The 12645-nt window shown below is 41.3% G+C and overlaps 1 protein-coding gene across 3 annotated transcripts in view; it reads left to right on the forward strand.

Moving 5' to 3' along the window:
* Positions 1 to 819: 819 nt before the first annotated feature.
* Positions 820 to 12645, forward strand: part of ZC3H12C (zinc finger CCCH-type containing 12C) — an 82996-nt gene continuing 71170 nt past the window's right edge. Inside the window, exons 1-2 of one of the 3 annotated variants that reach the window (XM_021671112.2) lie at positions 5539 to 5556; positions 8719 to 8766. In XM_021671112.2, the coding sequence (XP_021526787.1) occupies positions 8764 to 8766 (3 nt within the window). In that variant the 5' untranslated portion in view covers positions 5539 to 5556; positions 8719 to 8763. Of the gene's footprint in view, positions 883 to 5503; positions 5557 to 8718; positions 8767 to 12645 lie in introns of those variants that run through there. The other 2 variants (XM_064375400.1, XM_021671111.2) reach the window with 2 other exon arrangements.

A 12645-nucleotide genomic window follows, 5' to 3' on the forward strand; every position in this document is an offset into this window, starting at 1 on the left:
AATTAACATTTCTGCAATACAGTTTTCTAACAGATATACTCTAACCTGCAAATTCTATAACTCTGTTTTTAACTATCTCAATTTTGTACTTTTATAATTCTACTTACCAGTTTCCTTTTAAAACAACAGATGCTAGTATAGGTGAAGAGGATGCTGTAGTACACTTGAAATCCTAGGTTGAAAGACAAATTTTAAAACTTCTGGGCAAGGTGAACTACAAAGGAATGGCAGGTATGATCCTTGTCAGGGTGGCAAAATGCCATCTTAAGCACATTTTTTTTTTTCTATGTTAAGTGTTCACCGCTCTCAAAATTCCTCCATTGGCCAAACATGGCTATAGCAGGGCAGCCACACTATCTGTTTCAGGTAGAAAATCCAGCACATGACTGCATGACACTAACATATTTAAAACCTTGCAAGTTTGTCTCTCTGGTGGCCTCCTACAAATGCTGGGGAAAAAAACAGAGTCATGCTGTTGGTAAGGAATCTTGTGGTTACCCATCAAAAGAAAGAAGCCCTGAGATTGGTCAGCAGCACATATCTTCTGTCCTCTAGTTTCCTTTCCCCAAGAACTCAGTACTAAAAAGGAACTCTAGCCAGTCCCTGAAGTTCATGAGCAAGGATGTATTTCAGCCCTCAGTGTCTGTCTTATACCCAGCATGTGCTTAGTAAATGGTTGTAATGTAGTAATGCTTGACATTTCATAGGTTGTTGGAATTAACCAGAGTATCTCAAAAAGACATAAAAGAAACTGTGGATGAAACATCACGACAGTCACCTGATTATGTGTGTGAAACTCTTCAACTAGAGGAAATCAAGGGCTGGCAAAAGAGACAGAGGCGAAGGTGCTTCCAGGGGATTGCTGATATTGCTTCAACTAAGGTAAGTGTTTTTGCAGAAATGGTAGAGGCATGAGACATGAAAGCAGGAGATGGAACTCTCTTGCAACCCCAAGTGTAGCCATGGGGTTCACACATTTTCAATGAGAAAACTCCTAAGGACACCACCGGGAAACCTCTAAATAGAACTAAAAGCAATTGCCAGGATGTGTGCCACCTGAGGGTGACCATTTGAAGCCCCAGGAGGTCTTAGATAAGGTGGCAAGGCAATTTGAAGTTCTGGGATAAGACAGCCAAGGTGAGATGTGACAAGGAGCTGAAACTCTACCATTTAAGGCTCAAATGTGAATCTAGGTGTGTGGAAGTCTATCTAAGAGCCATATTTTAGAAGGCAGGAGTGCTGCCTTTGTGACCATTCTCCCTCTATCTGCTCTTTCCAAAGCATTTGCTTTTTACTAGTGAGGTTGTTCCAAGATTTTGCCTACTATGAAGCCACAGTCACTTGAGTTATTTAATTATGTGCAATTCAAAGTCACAATCCAAGGTCCAGACTTAACTTTGTAACTAAAAAAGATTTAACTATCCAGAACTAATAATAGCTAAAGTGTCATATTTGCCTAATGCATTTCCAACATGCATACCTGCCTGTTTTGAAGTTTACTATCGGATATTCAGAATTTGATCCTCAATTTTGCAATAATCTCTAAGTTTCTTTTCATTATCCTAACATCCTCTGAACCCATGAAAATTCTTCCCCTTTATTCATTCTCTCTCTGTCCCTTTCTCTCTCTGTCTCTTTAAGAAATATAATTTGGAGTAAAAAAGAGAATATGAGTGGTGTTCCCTAAAGCCTATTTAATGCTGAGTCATATATAAACAGTTTATGTTTATTTGACATTTTCTTTCCTCTCTGGTTTATTAAAGATGAACATCCATGCCTGGTTATTGTTATAATAGTGACCATTTTAAATGTTCATATTGGCACTCTTAATAGTAGATAATGAACACTCTTATTTACTGAACTATCTGCCTTTTTGAGATAGGACTATAAAAGTTTTCCACATGCATATCCTGCTGTTACCTCAAATACATGCCTAAAACCAAACTATTCTGAACATTTTTGAGTAGTTTCTGTACCCATACACTGCCCCTTTTTTTCCGTTACTAATACTACAGGTTTCACATTCACACCCACTAAGTCATTTCAGACTTCTCCCTTTTCTTAAGTCCATCTTCACCAAGTGCACTCAATCGTTCACAAAGCCTCTATGATTTGTATACTACAGTGTCTCACTAGCCCATTTCTTCTTTTCCCTCTCTCACTGTCCACTTTGTGATTTAAGGTCAATTCTCCCATATTAGCCTGCAAACTTGTTTCCCTCCCTTTTCCAAACCATCCAGTAACCATCACAATATTAGTATTCCTCTAATGGGACATTATCGACATCACTTTCTGACCAAAATACTTCCAGATTCCCCACTGGTACATAGACTACATGGAGCCAAATTCTCTCTCTCTCTCTCTCTCTCTTGCTCTGTGCTTGAGAGTGTATTCCTTTCTTGTTTTGCAGATCTCTGTAATTTCGTCCTACTTTTTCTTTCCAGCTTTTTGTTATCCTGTTCCCCAAATTTCCCTGGCACTCTTTGTATATGTTGTCAATTCTATGAATATGCCCTTCCTTATCCTCTTCATTTATCAAAATACTACGCATTCATCACAATCCAGCTCAAATCTCCCCTTTTTGAAATTCTGACTCATATTCTGTGTATGTGTTCCCAGCCACTCCAACCTAAAGTGATTCCTCTGTCTTCTGATACCTCATGGCATTTATTACCTATACTCACATTTGACACTTATACATTATCTTGTATTCTTAGTTTTCTTTTAACTTTTCATGTGTTTTAATTTCTTCAAATAAATAGTAAAGTAATAATCGCAATTACTGTATCTTATTCACATAATAGGTCCTGATTCTAGAGTCAAACTGACTGCATTTTAGCCCTTGCACTGTTATTTATTGGCTATAATCTTGGTCTTAGTTGTCTCATCTGTGAAATGGAAATAGTGATAGGTATTGCCTTATAAGGGTTTTGTGGGCATTATATGAAACAACACATGAAAAGTGCTTAGAATAGTATCTGGAACACGGTAAGCATTCATTAAATGTTAGTTATTATAACTATTACTCATCTCTCTTACCTTGATCTTTAACCGGGCTTAATCAATATGGAATGGAATTTAGCTGAGTCAATTGTGGGATACAAGGTAAGAGGTAGACTGTGTGGGCAGTATACTGCGGAGTGGGGGAACTTCCTGGCATCACTAAAGTCATGCCATAGATGCTGTCACTTATCGTCAAACAGCCAGCCTCGTTCTAAGTCCCTGCTAAGTCCCTTAGAGATCCTAAGATTAAGGACCTCTAGTTCTGCTCCAGAAACCTGTAAGCTTTTGGCACAGTGTAAAGGGGCTGCTTTCCCAGCCCCTACTTTCCTGCCAATAAAATCTGACCCGGCTGCAGACAGCAGGTTACCAATCTTCCTAAGGGTCTTCAGGGTGGTATGAAAAAAAACGTGAACCTGGCCGGGCGCAGTGGATCACGCCTGTAATCCCAGCACTTTGGGAGGCCAAGGAGGGTGGATCACTTGAGGCCAGGTGTTTGCGACCAGCCTGGGCACATGGCAAAAACCTGTCCCTACTAAAAATACAAAAACTAGCCAGGTATGGTGGCTCACACCTGTAATCCCAGCTACTGGGGAGGCTAAGGCAAGAGAATCGCTTGAATCCGGAAGGCAGGGGTTGCGGTGAGCCGAGATCATGCCACTGTACTCCAGCCTGGGTGACAGAGCTAGACTCTGTCTCAAAAAAAAAAAAAAAAAAAAAAAAATTGCGGATCAGAGAACCAGAGAAGCCAGCCTACCTGCCTGCCTGCAATTGTATTTAATTAGCTTCACAACTGGCCTACTGATGTGGAAAACAGGCTCAGTAAGACACTCTCCTTTCATCTCACAGGCAGAGTCAGGATGCCCATGTGCACCAGCTGGGACCCCATCATCAACAGCTAAAGAGCAACTGATGATAGCAAAAAAAAAAAAAAAAAAAAAAAAGGAGAGGGGGATATCTGTGCTACTCAACTGAGCCATAAAGTCCTGTATTTGCTAGAGAATATTAAACTGAAAATTACCAAGTTTGAACCCCAGTAAGCATCATAAATATCACTACCATTAGGCAGTCCAAGCAAATCCAACAGATCCAGGCTTAAGCCATATATATGCCCTACTGAAAATAACTCAGAGGCAATAAGTAATTTTATGAAAGGTGAAAAGTGTGATCAAAAGCATGCACTGTGGTCCAGTGAAACAAATGCATCCTTTAGATGTAACCTGAATACTTCACATTCAAGCTGTGTAACTGCAGGTAAATTTTCTAACCTCGATTTTCTGATGGATAAAGGGGATTGTAATACCCAGCTCACACGGCTGTGGTGACAATTAAATGGGACTGTGGATTTAAAGCAGGCTATTTGGCCTGTGACACATGGTAGGGGCACAACACTTTAAGTGTCTGTCCCTCCCTCTCCAGAAGCATCTTGCCCAAGGCTAGGCATAAGGACCCTGGTAACGATTCCAAGGGCAGGTGAATAAAGTTATTTAAACATTTCTGAAACGTTGACTTAGTTTGTGCTGGGTGGTGTACAATTCACAGAAGTAGAAAGGCTCTCTGCTCCCGGTGCTTTTCAGCTTGCGGCTCAGGCGCCCACCTCTGTGCAAAGGGCTGTTTCCTTCCGATCTCCTGAAAGAGATCTGGATGTATCCTGAGTTCAACCTCAATTTTGACACGATTGCCATTTTCATCAAAGCCAATTTCCTTGCTGAAAGAAGTCCTACCCCTAGGTGAAATCCCAATAGCTTCGTTTAAATTCTCTTACTGGCCTTGCTAATGCAGGGTGTGGTTTTTCCTCATCACGGAATATTGACAAGTAAACAACAACGGGAAACCTGCCCTAAGAAGGCAGCCCGTCGATCTCCTTGACTGCCCAGGACATGATCCGTATCATTGCTAGGTGGAGAAGGTATCGCCGAGCGGAGAGGCGCAGTCCTGCACGGGACCGGGGGAGCGGCGCGGGGAGGTCGGGACCCCTGCGTTGGGCCGGGGCAGGGAATGGGCGCGAGGGGAGGCGGCGCGGGAACCTCGAGCAGCCTGAGCGGCTGGGTCGAGCCCGACAGGTTCCAGCAGTTCCCCTCACCCCTCTCCACGCCTCCCGGGTTTTCCCCTTGGCTCGGGGTTTCCTGTTTCAGTTCTCGGCGGTCTCCAGCAGCAGGTGCTGGTTTGCCAACCTCAGCTCCAGAGGCGGCGACGGAGGAGAAGGAAAAGAGGGAAGGGGAGGAGGAAGCGGCGCGGCTGCGGCGGCTGCAGGCGGGCGGGCGAGGAGTGCCGAGCGAGGCGGCGGGCGGCGGAGCCGGGTTCGCTCTTGCCGGCGGAGCAGCGGCGCGGACGGCGGGCCGGGCGGAGCCGAGCGCTCGGGCGCGCCCGAGCCGGGGCCCCGGCGTGCGGCCAGCTGGCCCGGCGGGCGGCATGAGGGAGCTTCGCGCTAGCCCCGCGCCCTAGCGGCGGCCGCGGCGGCCCAGGGCTGAAGCGAGAGGCGGCCGCCTGCCGGAGGGCCCCGGGGCTGCCCCGGCTCCAGGGCATGTTGTGATGGCTGCGGAGAAGAGAATGCAAGTAGGTTGAGCAACAGATCCGAGTGCACGCGCGTGGGGGGTGTGAGTTGTGCAACCCGGGAAGGGGGCGCCGGGGCTGCGGCCAGCGGGGAGGGCTCGCGGGCGGGCGCGGCTCTGCGCGGGAGGGCCGAGGTGGCCGTTGTAGCCGCGGGCCCCGCCGCCCGCCTGCCGCTTCCTCGCGGGGCGGGCCATGCCGGGTAGCGGCCCCCAGGTTTGTCCTCAGGAAGAGGGTGGGGAGCGCGGACAGCGGCGAGAGCGCTCCTGGGGGAGCCGGCCGTGGGGAGGGCCGCGGGGCCGTGCCCGGGCGCCGGGTGGAGGGCGCCGTGGCCGCAGCGGCCGCGCCGGGTGATCTCCAGGCCCAGGCGGGTCGGGCTCCGGAGGTCAAGTCGCCAAGCTCCCGCCGCTCAGGTGGGGCCGAGCGGAAAGCCCGGAGCATCCTCCCCGCGGGCAACGCCGTCCCCGCTGGGATTTCGGGCGATATGAGGCCGCGCTCCCCGACCCCGCGGCCTAGGGCACCGGTCCCCGCCTGCCTGCCCGCCCCGGGGCATAGATCCCGAACATGGAGGCGGGCTCGGGCGCCGCGAATAGAAACGGACCCACAACGCTGCCGCCGCGGCTCAGATCCGCGCGCGTTCGCGGGGTGAGGCATCACTCGGCATCTCGGATCCAGCCCCGGCGATTCGCTGGACTAACAATCCCTCCATCCAGATAGCCAGCAACCCCTGGCCGGGCGTCACGAAAGCCCCTCACTCCCCCCGTCGTCCCTCCTTCACCCCCAGGCTCCAGTCCAGATCCCTTTTACACGCTGCGTTCATTTTAGCTCAGCTAGTTCACATTTTTAACTCCCTACTAAGAAGTGTTACAAATTTAACTTGGAGAAATGAATCCCTCTTTTCTTCCCTAAGCTGTCTCATTTAAAGTCCTTAAAAACAACCCTAGCATCCAAGTACTGATTACTCTGTCTGGGGTTCTTGCCATTTGGTTATCCGTTAACAATCCCAGTTTGTGTTCGGTGTTTTGTGATAAAGAGATGAAATACGAATCCAGAATTAGGGAAAGTTTTCCTATTGGTTGACAAGACTGTATTGGAGTATCCCAGGCCCCTCAGGTGCTTATTGATTCAGACTTTTTTAAAACCATTTTAGAACAGATGCAGGGATAATTGGAGCTAAGTGTTATATGTTTAGAAATTTGGCAACGTTGTTCAGTTTTTCACTTGTTTTGTGCTTGAGTTTTTCCATTTTTTAAATGCATATTATAAACGGAAAACAAGGGATATACCTCAAACACATTTTTTGACTTTTCAAGAACGACAAGAAGTCATGAATATAGTGTGTTATAAATGTTTTTGTCTTAATGGACTTAGGATTTAGAGGGTGTGACTTCTGTTTATTTAATCACATATACAGTTAATTTTAGTAGCAGTTTCTTAATTTTAGTGTTCTCTGGTGTTTGATTCTTGATAGCTTCATCGAAGTTTTGTAAAATTAATCTTAGCCCAGGAAGATGCCTATTTCAACTTGACCCTCTGTTCACCTGTTTTCTAACAACTTGGCATGCTTATTTCAAGTTACCTAAATTTGTCTACTTGATGGTACCTAAAAATAGAATGGCCTGTTGACCATGTACCCATAGTTCAAAATATTTTAATGTTTTTACATCAAAGAGTCTATTTTACTTTCAAAGTAAGTTACAAGATTCTACTTCTAGTATTTGGTCATCATAAAAGTACTTAAACATTATAACTAAAGTAAAATGAACTTTTAAATAACAACAAAGTCACTGGTGTTTTTTAGCCTTTAATAATGGAAGTCTAATGGAGCTATTTTAATATAATGGGAAATATTAAAGGATAGGAAGCAGAAACTTGGAATGTTTCTATGCTGATGGGAGTTTTTATTAGTCACTTCCTTTTACTAAATTTTTGTTTCAAAAACCAGACTAATAAAAATATCCTATTTTATATTATGGGCTTCTCTGGAGCTATGTTTTCATGGGTTACCAACATCTGCAGCTGAATCCCAAGTGGTTAATAGAAATTTTATCTTTAAAACATTTTTTTCATTCTACAACCATCTTCAGTCTGGCAGACCACAGTGGTTGCTACATTAATTTTAATTACTGTCACAAATATGAAAGTGTTGCTGTTATAACGTCTTAGTGTTTTTCATTGTTTTTGTACATAAATCTAGGACTCTTTCATTCTGATTTGATTGCATTTTTAAAGAAACAAACAAGATATTAAGTAGGGAGTTTATCTTTTCACTGTTGGAATGTAGAATAACACTAATCTGCAGTTATTGCTCATTTGAAACTGGTATGCTTCTGTTCCCTCTGCAAATAATTACTTAATATTACTCTAGCTGCTGTGTAAGGCCCCGAACCTCTAAAAGGATAGATTATGAATAGAACATAATGCTAAGTGGAAGGTTCTAAGTTTCATGAACAAAGAAGTAAGAAATTCAGGTACTGGGGAATGCCTTGAAGGTAGGATTTGAATAGGTAGAACTGGTTGGGAGTCATTTCCAAATGAGTCAAAACCCTGGCAGTAAAGCAGGGAGTGGGCGGTCCAGTGTGTGGAGCATGGGGCAGATGATAGGAATAGCAGGTAAGGTGGTAAATAGAGTTTTGGAGTATAGTTTTTATTAGAGCAGTATTAAGTAAATAAGATGGTCAGTGAATAATGAAAATCAATTCAATCAGTTCCAAATTTAAGCCTAAAATATTGAAATTCTAGGGTTTGATCGCAAACCTACCAAATGTTCTAAAAAAGCTTCTTGAGTTTTAAGTGCTAATATGCCTCATGGGCCTGCTGCATATAAAATCTCATGACTTTACAAAGCAAAAACATGAAGATTCAATAAAACATGTTATACAAAACATTGCGTTATGCAAAAAATGTAAAACATTGGTGCTGTTTTGCAATTAATAGTTCAGAGAAATGATCAATTGAGAATGTGATTTTTTTAAAAAAACATCTATTTCATCCCAGCATAGATCTCTAATTTCTTCGTGATTCAAGATTTGTTTAAAAATTTCACAGGATTAATGTGCAAATTAAATGGCTGACACATGGTAATTTTTGGCATCTGATAGCATGAAGATAACTTTCAGATCTGTGTTGTGGGATATCAATTCTCTACTGTTGTTTTGGTTTTTGTAGGTGACATAGTAATAGCCACATTTGTACACTGATGTGCCAGACAACATGGTAAGTCTACCTGCATTATCTCATTTAATGCTTGAACACCTTTATGCATTACTTCTATTATCCTCATTCTATAGATGTGGAAGTTGAGACACTGAGTTTGACTAACTTGCCCAAAGTCGTATAGCTAGTAAGTTGCAGAAGGGAGTTCCGACCCAGGCAGTCTGACTTTATAACCCATGATTTTAACCACTGTGCAGTTCTGCCTCCATGATTCTATTTTTAGTTTGTTCTCTAAAAAGTGTATCATCATGTATGTTGTTTTGGCATACATCATTTGAAAATTAAGTGATGCATGTTCATTTGCATAGTGAGTATGTAAGACGAGAAGCCTTTCCTCTACAAAGTATGACAGTAACAGGACAATACAGAAACCCTGTCTGGCCAGATAAGTTGAAAGCAAGGACCATGTCTTTTTACCAGGTTGCTTAGGTCCACTAAAGAGACAAAAGACAGTTTCAGGCCAGCATGGCAAATGATGTAACAGCAGTGTATTTCATGAAAAGGAGCACTTTTCAGTGAAAGCATCAAACATTTTTAATAAGTAGTGTTTTTAATTGATTTTTATAACTCTTTTCTCAGACTATAGAAATGTAATGTGCTTACTATGGGAAAAATTAGAAAATATAGAGAAGTATAAAGAATTTTTAAAACACCTTTAGTCCCACAATCCAGAGATAACTCATTTAACATTATGGCAAATTTCTCTCTGTTTAACTTATCTTAGCATCATCAAAAGATTGTTTTACTTTCTTAAAGGGAAATGGAAACCAATTGTCCCTAAAGGACATGGTTTTACATTACAACACTGACAGTAATTCTTATGCCCAGTGATGTAGCTTAAAGCAAAGCTCATAAGCAGATATCTGAACATTCAAAGCATTCCGCCTTTAAGATAAGTATCACATCTCTAAGAGTGGTATGGAATAAGTAGAAAATCCCACAGTCTTCCTGCTGGCTGGAACATTTTAGCTATTCTTCCTTCACCTTTTGCCTGGATCACACCTTGTTATACAGGCCTCAGCTTAGATATCACTTGGTTTACTTCATTGTGGTTGGAGAACGCTATGAAACATTTACTGTGCCAAGTATTGTTCTAAGTGCTCTACATGTATTAATGCATTTAATGCTTATTACCTGCTTATGAAGAGGCAGTTCAGTACCTCTTTTTTCAGATGAGAATACCAAACCACAATGTGGTTAAATAACTTACCCAAGTTCCCACAATTAATAATAGCAGAATTAATAATAGCAGAATGAGGGTTCCAATTTATTTAGTCAGGCTAAGTGCCTGTTAAAACAAGTACAGTCATGCACTGCATAATCATATTTTGGTTAAAAACAGACTGCATATATGACAGTGATGCCTTAAGATTATAATAGAGCTAAAAAGTTCCTGTTGACTGGTGATGTCATAGCCATCCTGACGTCATAGCAAAAGGCATTACTCATATGTTTGTGGTGATGCTGGTGTAAACCTACTCTACTGATGGTAGAAAGATAATGAATGACTATGTTACTGGTTTATTTATTTACTATACTTTTTATTGTTAATTTAGAGTGTACTCCTTCTACTTATAAGAAAAAAGTTAACTGTAAAACAGTCTCAGGCAGGTCTATCAAGAGATATTTCAGAAGGCAGCATTATCATAGGAGATAACAGTGCCATGCCTGTTACTGCCACTAAAGACCTTCCAGGGAAACAAAATGTAGAGATGAAAGGCTGTGATCTTGCTGATCCTGACCCCATGTAGACCTAGACTAATGTATGTGTTTGTGTCTTCATTTTTAACGAAGTTTAAAAAGTAAAAAATTGTCTAAATAGAAAAAAGCTTATAGAATAAGGATATAAAGAAAGAAGATATTTTTGTATAGCTGTACAATGTTTCCGTCTTAAGCTAAATATTATTACAAGAGTCCAAAAGTTAAAAAATGAAAAAGTTTATGAAGTAAAAAAGTTACAGTAAGAGATATTTATTGAAGAAAGAAAAATATTTTTGATAAACTTAGTGTAGCCTAAGTATAGAGTGTTTATAGTCTACAGTAATGTACAATATCTTAGCCCTTCACATTCACTTACCATTCACTCACTGACTCATCCAGAGCAACGTCTTGTCCTACAAGCTTCATTCAGGGTAAGTACCCTATATAGGTGGACCATTTTTATCTTATAGACTGCATTTTTACTGTATCTTTTCTATGCTTAGATACACAGACTTACTGTGTTACAGTTGCCTACAGTGTTTAGTACAGTGACACGCTGTACAGGTTGGCAGCCTAGGACAATAGGCTATACCTTATAGCGTAGGAGTGTAGTAGTCTGTATAGCCATCTAGAGGTTTGTCTAAGTATACTCTGTGATGTTTGCACAAAGGGGAAATCGCCTAAGGACACATTTCTCAGAACATAACTTTGTCAAGTGACACATGACTGTATTAAGGTCTGTGTAACCTAATATGTATCAATAGATTTATCTAGTATTGTGAGATTTAAGCAAAATAATGAAATCATCTTTCTTAGGAGTTGGGCTCTAAAAGGATGTATCTGAAGAAGAAAGAAAAAAAAAGATGTAAAAAAAAAAAAAGGATGTATCTTTTTCCAGTATAGTTGGAATTATATTACTTAGAGAACTTTATATCCTACCTTCCCTCTCATTTAACATACTGAGGATTTTCTCATTACATTTAAGAATATTCTAACATTGTGTTATTTGATTTAATCATTCTCCTATTTCAGTTAGACATGTATTTTTCACAATATTTTAATATCATAATGCTTTAGTTGACTAGCTCAGTGAAATCCCTTTTTCTGCATCTGTGTTCTTAGGATGGATTCCTAGAAGTAATGATAAAAGAGAATAAGCTTTAAGGTTTTTTATGCCAAAAAGATTTTCAGAAAAGTTGTATTGATATGTACAACTGTTAACACAGAGTGAGAGTACTGATTTCATCCCATGTTTGACCCACTAAGTATTAACTTTGAAAATCCTTGACAGTTTGTTAGATGAGCATTAATATCTCATTTTAATGTTGACTTTTCTACTTCTATTTAAAATTTTTAAGGTAGTACAAGCTGGTTAAGAAAGCAAAATACAGAGAAAATGAAAGCCATCTGAAATCTCCCTACCCAGAAATAACGTCGTTAATATTTTGATAAACATTCACCCAATTATTTTTTATTTCTGTAGTTACATTTTACAGAATTTGTACATGAATTTTCAAGTAAAAACATATCACAATTACAAATATCAATTGAGTATGGTGGCACGCACCTGTAATCCCAACTACTCGGGAGGCTGAGGCAGGAGACTCGTTTGAACCCAGGATGCAGAGGTTGCAGTGAGGCGAAATCATGCCACTGCACTCCAGCCTGGGTGACAGAGCAAGACTCCGTCTGAAAATAATCATAAGCATTTCCTAATCCCTCAGTCCCAGGCAAAAGTAATTGGTAATTGCTCTCTTCCCTGTGTTTTCAAAATATTGTATATTTTTCCATAACACTTGCATATTAGATGATAGTTAACTCTTCTTCATTTCTTTTCTGCTTTCTGTCTCTGCTATTCTATCTGTCAATAGGGAAAATACTACCAGTGTTTAGTTAGATTAGTCATAAGGATTAACTGATAGTACAAAATGATGATAGTACACCATATTGTACATAAGAGTTTTACCTTGTTGGTAGTCTTTAGGCTCCCTGAGGGCAAGGACTCTGTGAGTCACATTATTTTATCCTGCTGCTTCTGCAGAGTTTGGCACATAGTAAATACACGAAATGAATGTGTTTTTATTATTAAAAGCTATAGGATACCTTTTTTTTTTGAGATCTTACTATGTTTTTATTTGGTGAGGGTGGGTCTCACTATGTTGCCCAGGCTGGTTTCCA

The sequence above is a fragment of the Aotus nancymaae genome, unplaced genomic scaffold, assembly GCF_030222135.1.
Source record: "Aotus nancymaae isolate 86718 unplaced genomic scaffold, 86718_ANA_hifiasm-v0.15.2.pri h1tg000012l, whole genome shotgun sequence".
NCBI lineage: Eukaryota > Metazoa > Chordata > Mammalia > Primates > Aotidae > Aotus > Aotus nancymaae.